The following is a 17,729-nucleotide window of genomic DNA, read 5'->3' on the forward strand; positions in this document are numbered from 1 at the left end:
GAGCTTTTAAATTGCTGTATTTATTTTAATACACCAAAGAAGGCTTAAGGGGAATCAACATAATTTGAATTGGGGATTTTTCTGAAAATAAACAGTCTGCAGATTTATACAGATTGCTGCATTTATTAGACTGTGGTAAGTAGCGTTTTGAAATGAGAAAAGTTAGGAGAAAAATGTTCAAAATGCAGAAACATTCAGTAAACATACCAGTTTCCTCTCACTCCATGAAACAAATATAGCAAAAACCAGAAAAAAGAAAGAAATTTGTTTCTGTCTCTCAGATGGCTTGGGAGTGGTTATAAATTGATTATTATTATCCATAAATCCAGTGTGAATACAGGCAAGAATGAAGTAACTAAGAGCTGTGACTTCTTAGTTTGAAGTTTTCAGAGAAATTATGACCCCATTTCTTCCAGCCACTAACTTCAAATCAGGGTATATTATTACCCCGGAAGGGAGACTCTTCATTTTTTCTGACTCGTTTCTTGTTCTTTTGTCTCTTGAAACCACTGACTCACGAAAATATGTGACACCGAGTTGTGCTTTTGTTTGTGAAAGGATAATATATATAATGAATGGGCACTGATCTTAAGTGGACAGCTTGATAAATTTGTATATATACTTACTTACTCCTTTGACACAAAATTTTTCTTTTTAGATCTCAGGCCTGACAACCAATGTTGTGGACATTATTTTGGCTCATCACTTTGGGCAGGTAAGTGCCTATTGCAGGCTGGAGAGTTGTGTTTATTGGCTTACATGCAGAGAAGGGGTGCCTTAGAATTTATCTTATCCTAGTGGGTAACACTCCAATGCAGTGGAGATGCATGTGGCCCAGGAAAGTCTAGTCTTAGAGAAAAGGTAACTTAATGCCACGCGGCTCTTGGCATTTGGAGAGAGACGAGAGAGGACAGCCAACTCCCTCCTTTCCTCCCCACACCTACCTGTTCCTGTAAGCAACATGCCATCTGTTAATGTTTGACAACATCACATGCCTTGCCAAACATCTTTAGGGCCATCATGATCTGAGAAAGGCTTCACAGAAATAGAAATTTCAGAGAAAAAGAAACCAAAAATGTTACTGTTAAAAGAACCTTATGGGTTGTCTTATTCAATCCCCATGTTTTACTTTTGAGGAAACTGAAGTCTCCAGAGGAATAACAGTTATATGGATAACTGTTGAGTAAGAGAGGGAATCCAGTTTAGTTTTGTTTTTGGGGTGGTTTTTTTTTTCAGAGACAGAAATGAATTGAATAATATAGTTCTGACAGCAATTACAGTGTGTTTTTTCCACACCACCACGCAGTTCTTAGATACCAGTTGAGTGTACTACAATTCAACTCAGTTATGACACTGCCTGCCTGGAGATATCATCAGACCCTACAGGTTAAGGGCGCAGTCCTGCAGTACTGCCCCACCGCCCCCTCACCCTAAGACGCCAGTGGCAAGTCCTGATCGTCACCTATGCTTCTGACACACCAGCTGCAGAGCAAAAGTTCCAACAACCCCCTCCTTGGTTTTTCCAGAACAGCTCACAGAACTTATAGAAATATTTTACTTTCTAGATTACTGGTTTATTTTTAAAGGATATCACTCAGGAATAGTAAGATGGGAAGACACGCATAGGGCACGGTATGTGGAAAGGGGCACAGAGCTTCCATGCTTCTTCAGAATGCACCACTCTCTCAGAGCCTCCTCATATTCACGAGCATGAAGCTCTTTGAGCCTTGCCCTTTTGTGTGTGTGTTTTTCAGAGGTTTTATTTGTTTATTTTTAGAGAGGGGGGAGGGAGGGAGAAAGAGAGGGAGAGAAACATCAGTGTGTGGTTGCCTCTCACGTGGCCCTGACTGGGGACCTGGCCTGCAACTCAGGCATGTGCCCTGACCCTGACTGGGAATCAAACCAGTGACCCTTTGGTTCACAGTCTGTGCTCAATCCACTGAGCTACACCAACCAGGGCCCTTTTGGGTTTTTGTGAAGGTGTCATTCCTGTGACTATTGATTAAATCATTGGCCAATGGCCATGGAACTAGATCTCCAGCTCCCTCTCTTCCCCCCAGAGGTGAGGGGTGAGACTGAAAGTTTTAACTCTAATCACTTGATTGGTTTCCCTGTCAACCAGCCTGCCATCTAGAAGTTACTTAGGCGCTTTCCAAAAGTCACCTCATTGATACATTTATTGCTCTTTTTACTTTGAAAATTCCTAGTGTTTTAGGAACTCTGTGCCAGAAACAGGATGTAGATCAAATACATGTTTCTTATTAAGTCCTGCGTCCTGTGAAAGAGAGAGAGAATACATGAGCAGTGAGGTTGGAGAGCTGTGTGGTGTCTGCTGTGGAGAAACGAGAAAAATAAGTAGGAGTAATGTACCTTCAACTATAGTCTGTGTTGTAAAGAAAATGGCAGGAGGGGAGAAAACCAGCATTTACTGAGTCCTCATTATGTAGGAAGCATTTCGACAACTACTTTAAGGCACAAACTCAGTTATTTTTCACGCGGTTCTGTTAGACTTATTTTAAGGGGGAGAAACTGAGGGCCAGAGAGGCAACATAACTTGCCACCAGTATCCAAGTAGCAAGTTGTTTGAATCCAGGTCGGATTAACTCCAAAGTTCATAGTCTTTTTTTTTTAAAAGGTTTTATTTATTTATTTGTAAAGAGAGGGGAAAAGAGAAAGAGAAAGAGAGGGAGAGAAACATCGATGTGCAAGAAAAACATCAGTGGAGCCAACCAGAGACCTGGCCTGCAACCCAGGCATGTGCCTTGACCAGGAATCAAACCAGCGACCTTTCAGTTTGCCACACCAGTCAGGGCCATAGTCTTTTATTTAGATTATATTTTATCAAAGTTACAAATTCATATCTTTCAGAGTAGAGAAGTTGTACAGGGCTTATTACAAAGAATCTGCCACCCACTGTATTTCCAGTTTTTCAGCTGTTTTGGGCTTACCTCCATGTTGCTTTCTCTTTAATTGAGGTATAATTTACATAAAGGGCAAAAATCATAAGTGCTTCTCAGTGACTTTTTATATACATATGCTCTCATGGAACCACCAGCAAGTAAAGATATAGAATATTTTCATCGCCCCAGAAAGGTTCCCTGTTGCCTTTTCCTAGTCACTAATGCCCTTCCCCACACAAGCTATTCATTGTTAATTCCAAAGGTTAGTCTGCCTGTTCTTGAACTTCGTATGAATGGAATCACATAATGTGCTGTTCTGATCTGGCTTCTTTTTCAGTATATTGTCTTTGAGGTTCATACATGGCATTCTACGTATTATTAGTTGATTCTTTTTATTACTGTGCAGCACTCCTATGAACATTTGGGTTATGTCTAGTTTTGGTTTTGGAGGATGTTGTTTTAACTCTCATGCGTAAAGCTGCTATGAACATTCTCATACATGTCTTTTTGAATATATGTACTCAGTTCTCTTTGCCTACCTCTCTAAATATTCATATACTTCCACTTGTTGAGTTTTTAGCTGTAGGCATTATCTGTTGGCATTCCATTTTGGAAGATGATTTTTCCGTCACTCCATCCTCCCAAAGTAACATAACTGGGATTAGATCAACTTCAGCATTTACCCTGTCCTGCTATATAAATGTTACTCAGAGCTGGGCCATGACTGCTTTCTTTTCCTGCCCAGTATTTCTGCTTTACCAGCTGACAGTGTTAGAATTTATGAATAAAGAACATGGGAGAGACACTACAAGGTGACAATGGGAGGAAGGCACTTCCTTTCCAGGGTCTGGACCTTTTTATTAATTTTGCACGGGAATCAGGGTTTGGCATACAGAAGGCCTAGTGAGACTCAGCAGGCCTTAGGTCACGCTTGCCATCCTGTGCACTGTGAAGCACACACTTGAGAACATTTAAAATAAACTGCTGTTAACTAGTGAAGATGGTTAATCTCTCGGAGAGGTAAAGGAGGACTCCGAGGGGTCTAAAAGTAGCTGCTGCTTCTAGGCTGAGGGCATGTGGACACTGAAGGAACGGACTTAGCTGAGCCTCTCCCACCAAGCTGGAGAGTCAGGCTTCTTTGAACAGCCAACCACTGGTGAAGAAATTCGCAGGAGTATGAGGGCCATAACTGAGCCTTGGAGCCACTTACCAGATGGGGGAGACATTTATCTAAAATAAGATCTGAGCTGCTACAGAAGCTGCTGTTGGATGGGGAGAGTATGGGCCGAGGATATCTGCAGCTGGTCTTGTGAGGGTTTCTGACACCTTGAGCTACTGGCTCCTGTGCTAAATTTTAAAAGAGGACTGGCAGAGGGAAAATGTTCATGCTCGCTACCTTCTGTGTTACAAAGAAAGGGAGATCTGAGGATGAGAAACCAGAAACTGATAACTGGCATAGGTGCTTTTCCCAAATGGCTACTGATGCCTGGCTGGCTTCCATATTTCGTAAGGGTGGGTCACTAAAAGGCCTGTGTGCACCCGGTGAGGCTTATCACTGTAGGTAACCAGACTGGGGGTTTCCTTGAGCAACGCCTGATGTCGGCACCTTTAGATTTTTTCTCTGGGATTAGTCAGATTCCCCAGATTAACTCTGAGATTACACACCAGACACTTAATTAGTATCTTTGTACCCAAATGCAGCAAAAGATTGAGGGCCTCAGCTCCAGGCTTTAAAATTTCATTAAACCCTCCGGTTTTCGGTCGGTATATCCACTGCTGCCTGAGCCTGTAGTCTCCCTTTTATCATTTCCAGGGAACTAACCTAAATACAATTGATTTGTGCCTGTTGATTTTATATCCTTCAACCTTGCTGGGTTATTATTAGTTTAAATTGTTTTTTGTGGATTCCTTAGGATTTTTCTATATACAGGGTCATGTTATCTACAAGTAGACATAGTTTTACCTCTTCCTTTCCAGTCTGGATACCTTTTATTTCTTTTCTTGACTAGACAGAATTTTCTAGGCCCTGACTAGAACCTCTGGTTACAGTGTTGAGTGTAAGTGATGAGAGTAGACATTCTTGTCTTGATTCTGATCTTAGGGAGAAGCATTCAGTCTTTCATTATTAAGTATGATGTTAGCTGTGTATTCATCATAAATGTCCTTTATCAGGTAGAGGAAGTTCCTGGTTTGGTGAGTCCTTTTATCATGAAAGTGTGTTGGGTTCTGTGAAATACTTTTTTATATCTCTTAAGATGTATGTGTTGCCCTGGCTGGTGTGGCCCAATGGATTGAGCGCGGGCCTGCAAACCAAAAGGTTGCCAGTTCGATTCCTAGTCGAGGCACACGTCTGGGTTGTGGACTGGGTCCCCAGTGGGGGACATGTGGGAGGCAACCACACATTAATGTTTCTCTCTCTCTCTTTCTCCCTCCCTTCCCCTGTCTAAAAATAAATAAATAAAACCTTTAAAAAAAGATGTATGTATGACTTTTGTTTTTTATTCTTTTAATATGGTGTATTACATTTATTGTTGTTTTATGTTGAACTAGCCTTGTGTTCTTGGGATAAATTCTACTTGCTCGTGGTGTATAATATAATCCTTTTTATATGTTGTTATATTGGTATGCTAGTATTTTGTTAAGGATTTTTTTGTCTATATTCAGAAGGAATATAGGTCTGTAGCTTTCTTATGATGTCTTTGCCTGGTTTTGGTATTAAGGTAGTACTTGGCCACATAGAATGAGCTGAGAAGAATTACTGTTGATTCTTCTTGAAATGTTTGGTAGAATTCACATTGAAGCTTCTGGCCCAGAGCTTTTCTTTATGGAAAGTTTTTATGTTACTAATTTATTTTTTTTTAAGATAATTTGTTTATTTTGAGGTGGGGGGAGGGTGAGTGGAGAGGGAGGGAAACATCAATGTGAGGGAGAAACGTTAATTGGTTGGTTGGTTGCCTCTCATATGTGCCCCAGCTGGGGACTGAACCCTTAACCCAGGCATGTACCCTGACCAGGATCAAACCAAAGACCTTTCACTTTGCAGGATGACATCCAACCAACTGAGCCACACCAGTCAGGGCTGTGTTAGTAATTTAATCTCTTCTTATAAATATAGTCAGATTTTTAAATTTCTTCTTGAGACGCTTTAGGTGGTTTGTGTCTTTCTAGGAATTTGTTCATTTCAACTAGGTTAGCTAATTTGTTGACATGTAATTATTTATAATATTTCCTTAATAATTGTTTGCTTACTCTTTTGAGGAGTATGTCCCTCAATATAGCTTAGGGAGTAACTTATCTCTTTTTGTCCCAGATAAAGCAAAGTAATACATGTCAAAATAGGTGTCAGGGAGGGAAATAAAAAGATTAAATACCCTCCCCTCTGCTGAGAGTTTAACAAATGGTCCATAATCGAGAGTAGCTGTAGGATTTAGATCACTTTTCTTCATCCACCACATCTCTTGCTTCAGTTACCATGTAAGCAACCCACACTTGGAGTCTCAGGACAGTGGAGGGTACTGAAGTTTCCACTAAAATTTTATTTTAGCATTGTATCTGATTTGGATTAAAAAGCACATGACTCAGTATGACTGGTCTCATTCTCTTAGTATTCCTGAAATTTTCATCTAATTTCTGTAAAAACAGCATGATACAGTCCAGAGAGATGGATATTTCTGAGTTAGGTAGAATATATTATATTAATCTGTTAGATCTGTAAATGTGTTTATATATAAACCTGGTGAAGGTTAGTATCAACTGCTTATGAAGTTTATATAAAGTTTTGCACATTTTCATCTAATCTTCATAACCATGTGAGATAGTGATTTTCTTATTTTAAGGATGAAAAACTGATAGCTCAGTTGTTATGTGAATTTCTCATTGTCAAACAGTAGTAAAATAAAAAGTTTAGGTTTTTGGTTCCAGTTAAAAATAATAATAATAATTCTTATTATTTCTATAAAGCTGATAGTAATGTCTCTTAGGTAACCTGAGTCTTATCTCTGGTTTTCTCCATCAGTCTGACCAACTTTTGGTTTCACGTATTTTTCTCCATTCTTTTTCTATATTTTGTTTCCACTCTATAATCTTTATTATTTTCTTTTTTTTTTGCTTGCTTTAAATTTGTTCTTCTTTTTGTAGTTTCTTAATAAGGTAGAAGGCCCAGTTATGGATTTAAGATCTTTCTTTTTTAATATACTTATAGCTGTAAATTTCCCCTCTGTACACTGCTTTAGTGCATCCAGTGAGTTTTGGTATTTTTATTTGTCACAAAGTATTTTTTAATTTCCTTGTTATTTCTTCTTTGATCCATTAGTTATTTAGGAGTATGTTACCTTCTGTTATTAATTTTATTCCATTGTGGTCAGAGGATATTCTTAATATTTCATTGCTTTTCAAATTTATCGAGGTTTATTTTATGTGCTAACATATGGTCTGTCCTCAAGAATGTTGCATGTACACACGAGAAAAATATATATTTTTTCTGCTGCTATTAAGTGGAGTGTCCTGTAGCTGTCTGTTAGGTCTGGTGGTTTGTAGTGGTGTTCAATTCTTCTTTTTCCTTGTGATCTTCTGCCTCATGTTCTCTCCATAATTGAAAGTGGAATGTTAAACAGTAATGCTAGCTATTACTGTTGAACTGTCTTATTTCTTTAATTCTGTTTTGCTTTTTGCCTCTTGTATTTTAATTGTTGTATCTTTCTCCTTTTTTAGGATTTTATTTATTTATTTTTAGAAAAAGGGAGGGGAAAAAAGAGGGAGAGAAACATCAAGGTGTGGTGGCCTCTCACGCAACCCCCCCACTGGAGATCTGGCCTGCAACCCAGGCATGTTCCCTGACTGGGAATTGAACCAGCAACCCTTTGGTTCACAGGCCAATGCTCAATCCACTGAGGCACACCAGTCAGGGCATTATTGTTATGTCTTTCTCATGGTATCTTTATTCAACTGATTTTCCCTTGTTAGCCCCATCTTTACCCTCTACCTTCAGAGACAACTGATGCCAATAGTTCTTGAGCCTTTACAGGCTTCTGGGTACATGTCCATAGGCTTCTTTCACTCTCACCTCTGCCAGCCTCACAGTCTTAATCAAGTCTGCTAAATGAGTGATTAATCTTTCTTCTTTCCCACTTTAAGCTTTCCCACTTTCAAAATGTTACTGCTTTTGAAAGCAGTATTTTCACTTTTTCTATTGTCTTTGTTCTTCTGAGCTTATGATTTTTAAAAATTTTTATTCATTGATTTTAGAGAAAGGGGGGGAGAGATCGAGAAATATTGATTTGTTGTTCCACTTTTTATGCCTTCATTGGTTGGTTCTTGTCTGTGCCCTGACTGGGGATCAAACCTGCAACCTTGAGTATCTGGATGACTGTCTAACCAACCAAGCTACCGGCCAGGGTCAGTTATTTTTCTTGAAGGAGTAAAGTTGTGTTTTAATCCAACATCTTTAACTGGGATTCTCAAAGACCATGATCCTTCCACTCCATATGCTGGGTAGTATAGGTACTTTCCTGAAGACATAGCATGTTTGGTTTTGACAGTTGATCTGAAAAACCAGTTCAAAAAATTTACAAAATTCTATTCTCGGTGCTGTGGGATAGACAAAGGTATATAAGATACGGCCCTTGTTCTCCAGGAGCTCGCCATGCGGGAATAAGAGATATACTGTATTTTGCTATGAATAATACGCACTTTTTAGCCCAAATTTCTGAGGGGAAAAATAAGGATGCACATTATACATCGGGAGTACCTAAAATACTTTGTATATCTGTTCTGTGTTTTGTAATTATTTGTTACATAAAATTTCTTGTACCATAATATGTTCAAAAATAAATACTAAAATTCCTTTATACTACAAAAAACAAGTATCTAAATATAAGTAAATAAAAATTGAATAAAAAAATTAAAACAAAAGACATTTCCTGAAAGTTTGGTAGAAAACATGGGTGCGCATTGTACACAGAAGCACATTATACATGACAAAAAATGCTACATAAATACTGTTACAGCACAGATAAAAAGGGATAAGTAGTAAGAACTACTTTTCATTGAATACCTTCAAATTTCAGATAGACGTTTTAATATACTTTAATCAATTCAGTCTAATAATCTCATAATGGGTATTGTATTATTCCCACTTTACAGGTGAAGAATGAATTGGTTTCCACAAGGTCAGCAGCTAATAACATATTAGGAGGAGACTTGAAGCCAGATGTGCCTGAGTCTGAAGTTTTTCTCTTCCTACCATCCCAGGGTGCCTTAGGAGAGGCACTGTGAGGGGCCTTAGAGGAATTCAAAGGCGGGAGAGGTTTACTTCTGATTTGGGCATCAGGGAAATCTTCAAGGTAGAGGAAGTACCCCAGCTGGGCCTTGAAGGGGAGGAAAACTTGACACTTCAGATTTGGGGAGGAAGCCCATTCCAGGAACGGGGCATAGTTTGCTCAAAAGCAACAAGAAAGAAATTATAAGACATATTCAGGGGGTGTTAAGTAACCTGGGGGGAGACTTGTAGGATACCTGTGAGAGGTTCATTAGCCAAAGCAGTTACTTCTAAAGTCTTCTAATAGTGCCTGATGTGGAAGAATGAAGCTTTGAGGTATTTGCATTCAAATATGTTAGAAACACTATTTCAAATAGAGGGAAGCTAAGACCACAATTTTAATAATTTATATAAAGCAGGAACATTCTCACTATATATGTATATATATATACACACACACACACACACACATACATATACATACACACAGTCACTATATATCTGTATACCCTCACTATCTACCTATACACACACACACATAATGTGTGTTTAATTTAAAACGTGAGGTCATAGACAATGGGCTGTCACAAGGCTGAAGAGTTCATTTAAAATTTAAGCAAAAGCTTGTATTTTATTGTTTTGAAATGGAAACACAAGGTTTCAAAACATGAATAATCTTATATTTACTAATGAGAAAAAACCAGTGATATCCCCTTTTTTTCTATCAAATTAGCAAAAATTAAAGAGTGATCATTTGTACTAGTCAAGGGTATGGGAAAACAGGTAGTGTAAATAAATGAGATCGTTACAAATGCTCTATAATAAGGAATGATCCCTGCCATACTTTAAGTGGAAAAGCAGTGTGTAGAACAATAAATCTAACAATTTGTGTTTTTTTAAAAAGGTGGGTGAGTAGAGGGCAATTTATACATAACAGCTTTGCCTAAGAAGTTCTATTAGCACTTAAGCCACTTTTACTCCTTTTATACCAATATCATTTCTTCCCTTTTTTTAAATCTCAAACTTTGCTACTGAAGTTCCTCTCCAGACCTTCAGGAGGGAGCTGGCTAGATCATTTCATCTCTAATTACTATGTGCTTCATTTGTTGTTTACTTTTCTTACTATAATACTTTAGCATTTACCACGTTTCCTTGGAGTGAGTGATTCCAGTGCCCTTCAGCTTCAGGTAGACTCTGACCCATTTGGTCAGTTTCCAACTGTGTCCTTGGCTCACTTCACCTATATGGGAGTGGGAATGCAAACAAATGTCCTCATCCCCGTTTCTCTGCAAGGATTGTTGGTGACCTTTACCCACTGCCCTGGATTAACTGACTCTATTGCTCTCCCTGATACATTTTTTTTTACTCCAATGCATACATTTTCCCTCTGCTTAAAATTGCTTTCTGGGGTGTGTGTGTGTGTGTACACATATGTACAATTATGTTTATGTATGCAAGAGCCATGGGTGCTGGGGAGGGAGACTCACTGTTTACTGTATATACCATTTTGTTCCTCTTGAATGTTGTACTTGCATAGTATTGATAATAAGATTAAATGATAAATTGACTTAATAAAATGTCAAATGGAATGTACTATATAATTCTATAATGTATATTATTAAATGATAGTATATAAATAGGTCATACACTGATTATATCAGTTAAGATATATGTAGGTAAGTTTAATTATACAGATTTATGGCTATTAAGAGAAATGTTACCTTCCATTTATTTTATACTTTACAGTTCATATAACTTCTCTTAATCTTTAAAGCAGCCCTGTAGTTGGTTATTATTTTTGTTTTATAGATACTGCCTCTGTTTTTATGAGGAATGGCAGAACATGAAAAAAAACCACAGATAAGGAAAGTGGGGCTCCCAATGGTTAGGTGACCTGTTTGAGTTCCACGGCTAGTAATTGAATCCAAATCTAGTGCAGGTTTCCACTGTGCTGCAGGTAGATTATTCAGCATATTTCCAAGTTTTTGCACTTGACCTAGAGTTGACTACCAGACTTTTCCATCATAGATCCTTTGGTGCCCTCATCCAGCACAGAATGAGGCACTGAACCAGTGTGATACAAATAAAAAAAGATTTTAGCCAGCCCCATCGTGGGCAAGGAGCTTTGATTCTGGACATTGAGAATGCAAACTAAATGCAGTAGGCATATAATTTAGCTCAGAAGCTTACCCGTATCTTGTTTAAATTGTTTTAGGAAGAGTTGCAGGCCAACCTGGACCTGATTCAGACCTACAGACTGCATATTGCCCAAGATATCAACCAAGAAAACCTACAGCTCTTCCTGGGTTCTTACAATGGGTACAGTTTGCTTCCTATTCACTTAAATGCACACCAAGTCTAAAGATATAATGGACATTTCAGGGAGAGGGGAGGGGGAAATAAACTACTTCTAATGTTGTGCGATGGGATTGCTTTCGTGCTGTTTTACCACAGTAGAAGAGGAGGGGCTTTCAGACAGATTGGAAAACCCCTTTCATGAAGAATTTATGAACTGAAGGCCATTTTGGGCAAGTTTCAGTAGCATCTAGTTTTTAGGTGTTTGAAGATGAAAAAGTATCTAAACTTAAATGCACACATAAAAACACCCAGTTTGAGGTGGCACAAAAAGGTGTGTGGGGGGGAGACAGATGATAAAAATCTTGGGTCTTGACTCAGTTTCTCTTTGCTGACATTGTGTCATCAGGCAAAGTAACACATGAACAGAATCTCATTCTTTCCCGTTGAAATCAGAAAGGTTTATTCATAACTATGTTAATTACAAAGAAAATGTTACCTCCCAAAGTTTCCCTTCTCTTAAGGAATTTATTCCTATAAACTAGTTGGGAAGTTAAATACTTAGGACTTGATGATTTCAATAGCATTTCTGTTGAGTTTTAAAGTTGTCTCCTTTGTATGGATGGACCTGGAGAACATTATGCTGAGTGAAACAACCCAGTCAGAGAAAGACAAGTACCATGTGATTCCACTCATATGTGGAATCTAATGAACACACTGAACTAACAAGCAAAATACAGAGTCATAGATGGAGAGCAGGATGACTGCTAGTGGTGGGGGAGGGATTGAGCAAAAATGAAAAAGGACTCATGGACAACAGTGTGGCGATTGTGGGGGGTGAGTGGGGCATAAGGGGACTAAAGGGTACTGGGAAAAAATCAACCAATCGATAAAAATTGGGAAAAAATAAAGTTGCTTCCTTTGACATCCCACAGAGTCCCCCTGGGTTGAGCTAGAAGCCCTGTTCCTGCTCCGAACCACTCATTGTGGCTACTTGTGAACAAAGCACACAAGGGCCTTTTGCCTCACCAGGTTCGAGGGAGAGAGAGTTTTTACATTCCCTAAAACGTTCTGGTATTCACGAACAGGAAATAACCGGAGTTGTCATGATTTTACCTGAAAAGGGCATTGCTTTCTTTGTCTCTCTAGACGCAGAGACCTGGAGATTGAAAGACCCATGCTGGGCCAAAATGATAACAAATCAAAGACCTTAAAGTAAGTCCCTCAATTTCCCCTCTAAGTTGCTGGATATCCTTGCCTTTCATAGACGAATTCAGGGTTCAGTGGAGCTTATGTTCTGCTTGCTGAATGTCTCCTCTTATTTCGGCATTCCACAGGTGTTCTACTTTATTGGTGGTAGGGGACAATTCACCCGCAGTTGAGGCTGTGGTAAGTATGTGCTAATGTGAAGGTGAATGTGATTAAAATGCAATAAAATGTGTGTAGCATACTGCTGATGCACACTAGAAACGGTTTGTAAATACTAGTTTTTATTATTTGATTACATATATAAGGGCTTGCTCTTTGTTATCTAGTTTAGGAAATGAATTCCTCATTGTTCACTAGGTTTCATCAGAAGGGATCAGTTCACTTTGTGTCAAGTATTGTAGTAAAACTAACCACCTTTTGCTTATTGTCAGATTGCTAGCAGCCTCAGCCTTCAGTAGCCACCATAAATCTAGAACTGTATCAGCAGGCTAGAAGTCTGCCGGAGCCTGTATGCTTTTCTCTGTCTCCTTCTCAGGGACATAGCACATTGATAAATAATACATGTTCATTGTAGAAAATAGGGAAAATAGAAGAACTTGGGGAAAAATCATAATCCAGTTACCTAAAGACAAACTTCTTTTTTTTTTAAAGTATATTTTAATTGATTATGCTGTTACAATTGTCCCAATTTTCTTTCCCTTTACCCCCCTCCGCCTGGTATCCCACTTTGTTCTAGCAGTCCCCACCCCCAAATTCATGTCCTTGGGTCATGCCTGAAGTTCTTTGGCTTCTCCCTTTCCTATAGTATTCTTCTTTTTTTTTTTAAGATTCTAATTTAGTTATTTTTAGAGAGAGGGAGAAAGAGAGGGAGAGAAACATCAGTGTGTGGTTGCCTCTCGTGTGCCACCCACTGGGGACCTGGCCCACAACCCAAGCATGTGTCCTGCCTGGGAATCAAACCAGCAACCCTTTGGTTCGCAGGCTGGCACTCAATCCACTGAGCCACAGGAGCCGGGGCCCGGTCAGAGTGTTTTAATCCCACAAGTTGGTAGGGAATAGAGGCCTGTCTATATGTGGAAGAGCAAGAAGAAACTCCACACATTCTGGTCACTGTTGCTAGCTATTCTTGCTCACATTCATTCAACATCATTTTTTTGCTTGATGCTGTGGAGAGCACAAAACGAGTTAAGATGGAGTCTCTGCATTTGGGGAACTAGGGAAAGAGTAGACATGTCAGAAAACAACCATTGTTCCAGCCTACCAAAGTTACAGAAATTACAAAGTGGTGAACCAAGGAAAGAATGATCTATTATATTAAATCCAGACTTGGGAGTTTATTCTTTTAGAAAATATTTAGTGCATATCTACTGTGTTCTCAGCACTGTGCCTGGCAGTTTTTAAATTCTGCCCTTCAGGGTTAACGTATCCTCTTTAGTAAACTGGTTTGTTTGTTAATTACTGCCTGCACTGTTGTTCTTATAGAGCAAAAACTTTGACTTGGTGATCCTGGCTTCAGGTCATCCCTGATTTTACAGGAACTTTGTATTCCTGCCCATAAACAATCCCCAGAGCACAAGTTCAGCTGGATTACTGGTTCTTTCCTTGGTAATTTCAGTAACTCCCTAACTGTCTCATTGCCTCTGCAGTCTGTCATTCAGGCCACTGCGGTTACTTTCTTAAAACAGCTCAAACTCTGTCACCTCAAATACCTTCTGTGGCTTCTTTCCTTCCCTGGTCAGCTTCGGTCTGCCTCCCCAGCTGCACCTTGCTTGCACCGCACAGCACGCTTGCCTCTTTAACCCCACATGTGCTCTGCACCTTCACTTCACCACAGTCCTTGGCTCTTTGTTTATGTTTTCTCCCTGACTCTGGAAGCCTTCAAACTCCCACCCCTTCTGAACTGTATCCCTAGAAAGTCCGCTCATCCTCCTATACTTACTCAGCTCAGTTGTGAAATTTTGAAGTGCTATCATTCCGCCTTGTGGTATATTTTCACCCCCCTCCAGATTCCAGACTCTTAGGGTGCAGTGTTTTGTATGTGTGTGCTTGGCAGATGTGTAGGAAAGAAATACAGTTGATTAAATTGGCTGGAAAACATTGCTGAACCTAGAGATTATCTCCCCCAAAACATTTTTTTGAGGCCCCTGCCTTTGTGGATACATGAATACAAGATACCAAACATAAATTACACAAGGCTGTAATTCTTCATTATGACGGCTGTTGTGAGAGAAAAACAGAGAAAGCTCAACTTTAGTTGGGACAGGCAAAAAGACTTGAGGCAGAAAAGAGTCAGGGGGTAAGGAATGGCACAGGAAAGGGGTAAGAAATGGGCAAGTCTGGTCCACAGGGCTCAGTCAGGGCCACGTGTGCTGGGAAGCCATCAAGACCCAGCAGGTGACCACACCACAGGCCCAGATCACTTTTCTGTTTAAATCTTTATTGTATTTTTCCCATTACTATTTAGTTCATTTTTTAAAGAAGTAGGTAGCTTGCCTCGGTGTTCTATAAGGAGGTAGGAGGAATTAGATTCAACATATAGTTCTTTACTTGTAAATGATTCAGAAAATGAAATTAGCCACAATTTAAGATCTACTCAGAAATAATCAGGTATAAAGTGCATTATATAAACATATCTCCTGTTTTGTATTTTGGCAATTTTTTTGGCTGATTCAGCCACCTCCAAACTAAGCTTTTGATCCTGGAAGATCATTCTCATACCAAGCTTTTTCTTATATTTCTAGAATTTTGTGTGTAAAATTGTCTTTTTTTTTAGGTTGAATGCAATTCTCGCCTGAATCCTATAAATACAACCTTGCTCAAGGTAATGTGTTTTCTTTCCTTATTGCCATTTGTGAGTAAATTATACATGGTTCAAATTACTCTATTTCTGGGATAGTGGACCCGAAAGAAGGAAAGCTTCTCTCTCTCTTTCTCTCTCTGATTCTTTATATCTTTTTTAAATTTTCTGGAATATATTCTCATTGCAGAAAATTGGAAAATACAGAAAGTAGAGAGGATAAAATAAATAAAAATTACCTATCATCCTACACCCAGAGGTAACCTCTGGAAAAAAAATATTGATGTCTTTTTTCATAGTTTTTTAGATCATTAGATTACAGGATGATTATAACCCTATATCTGTTTTCCCCAACTTTTTGACATGAGCATCTTCCCATGTCATTTTAAACTTCATAAGTATTATTTAATTTTGTGAGAATTAAGATAATGGATAGAAATTCTTTGCATGTTAAATCCTGTTGTATTAGTAAGGAAGCTTCCATAACCTTTCAATAATGGGAGTAGATGCACTTTCTTTCTCTTAGGGCAAATAGAGGACAACTCTGGTACTGAATTTTTAGGGTTAGTATCAAGTGTGTCCCCCTTTGGATTGTACTCCAGGCAAGAGGATCATCATTCTTGCTTTTTCTAGAACCACTAGTAAAATGTTTAGGTACCTGTTCTCCTGGTTTGAATTTGGATTACTGTAGATTTAATTGCTGATTTCATGTTGCTTACTGCTGCTTTCTCAGCCTGAAACACCTCTGCTTCCTTCCCTTCTCATTGAAGTGTGCTTGAAAGGGAAGTGCTGTCACCAGAAGCAGCCGATAGTTCCTGGAAATGTAGCATGAGGTTAATACTCTGAGGTGAGAGTATTCTGGGGTCCCAGCTGATTGACGAACTAGTCTAAAATAGGAATTTTTTTTAATATGTGGTTTCAAATTAGTTTTTTACCACAGGTTTGAATCCATATTCCAAAAACAAAACTGAACTCGACAGTACCATAGACGTGGTTATTTCCGGGCAAAAAATGCCCGTCTGCAGCAGCATTAGTGCACTGGCTCTCCAGCTGTTTGCTAGATGGCAAGCTCGGGAACAGTCTCTCCCAGTATTCTCTCTCTGTATGTGGCAACTGGTTCATGGTTCTATATAACCTGTGTCAGTTGGGTCCGTTTTATACTGAAATCATGGTAAATGTTTGTTCCTGCTCTTATGCTTAGAATTTTCAGGGGACTGTTTCTTGTTAACCTCAAATTTCTGTGCCTTCTGTAGTATCCCATCTGCTAAATAATAGCCCTTCCCTCAAGGAAAGTTTTTGTGCTAGTGAACAGAAACCATGGGTTTCACGTCTCTTTTTTTAAAATGTCACTCAGCCTGCATAGGATACTGTCTGAGACCCAATTGCATAAATAGCTAGAAGGAAGAGGGTGGGTTCTTGGTTAGCTGTCATGCCCTAGAAACATTTCTCTGCAGACTCACAGTATCTGCATCATCTGGGAGTTTGTTGGAAATGCAAGTTCTTGGGCCCCACCCCAGAATCTCTAGGGCAGGAACTCAAGAATCTGAGTTTTTAACAGGTCCTCCTTTAACAAGGTAATTCTAATGCATGCTAGTGGAACGCTACTCTAGAAAATCCTTGCACAGGTGAGACTAACCAGCTGTAAAGGCCTATGACGTGAGAGACAGCCTCACCAGGTCCAGCTACAACAGGAAAGTGGCTAAACAAGCGGACTGGCTGAATTCCACATGAGCACCTGACTTGAGAAATCTCCTTAGTCATCAAATAAAGATAACATAGAGTTGAAAGGGAACTTAAACGCATGGAACCCTGAGAAGTTAGGGTCACACTGAGAACCCTGAAAGTAACATTCTCCAGGGGGAGGCAGAACCAGGGCTGACGGTCATGATTAACTCCATGACACCTCTAACAGAAAATTCCCACCTTGGGGCTGAAAGCCAGGCTCTGCATCTGACTGACTGAGTGTTAATAAGTAATATTTTCAGGTTTACATCCAAGGTTATTTGTGTAAGAGTGCTTTGAGGAGATATATATTTGTGTGTTTGTTTGTCTAATAAATTCTTTAATTTTTTAAAAAGATTTTATTTATTTATTTTTAGAGAGAGGGGAAGGGAGGGAGAAAGAGAGGGAGAGAAACCAGTGTGTGGTTCCTTCTAGTATGCCCTCAACTGGGGACCTGGCCAGCAACCCAGGCATGTGCCCTGACTGGGAATCAAACCAGCGACACTTTGGTTCGCAGGCCAGTGCTCAGTCCACTGAGCCACACCAGCCG

At 39.3% G+C, this 17,729-nt stretch overlaps 1 protein-coding gene across 3 annotated transcripts in view; it reads left to right on the forward strand.

Moving 5' to 3' along the window:
- NDRG3 (NDRG family member 3) overlaps positions 1-17,729 on the forward strand; it is a 76,055-nt gene that overhangs the window by 54,950 nt on the left and 3,376 nt on the right. For all 3 annotated transcript variants that reach the window (XM_024559474.4, XM_053926374.2, XM_053926375.2), the window contains exons 9-13: positions 659-715; positions 11,372-11,475; positions 12,601-12,666; positions 12,789-12,840; positions 15,434-15,481. In XM_024559474.4, the coding sequence (XP_024415242.1) occupies positions 659-715; positions 11,372-11,475; positions 12,601-12,666; positions 12,789-12,840; positions 15,434-15,481 (327 nt within the window). The remainder of the gene's footprint in view (positions 1-658; positions 716-11,371; positions 11,476-12,600; positions 12,667-12,788; positions 12,841-15,433; positions 15,482-17,729) is intronic.

The sequence above is a fragment of the Desmodus rotundus genome, chromosome 6 (genome assembly GCF_022682495.2).
Source record: "Desmodus rotundus isolate HL8 chromosome 6, HLdesRot8A.1, whole genome shotgun sequence".
Taxonomy (NCBI): domain Eukaryota; kingdom Metazoa; phylum Chordata; class Mammalia; order Chiroptera; family Phyllostomidae; genus Desmodus; species Desmodus rotundus.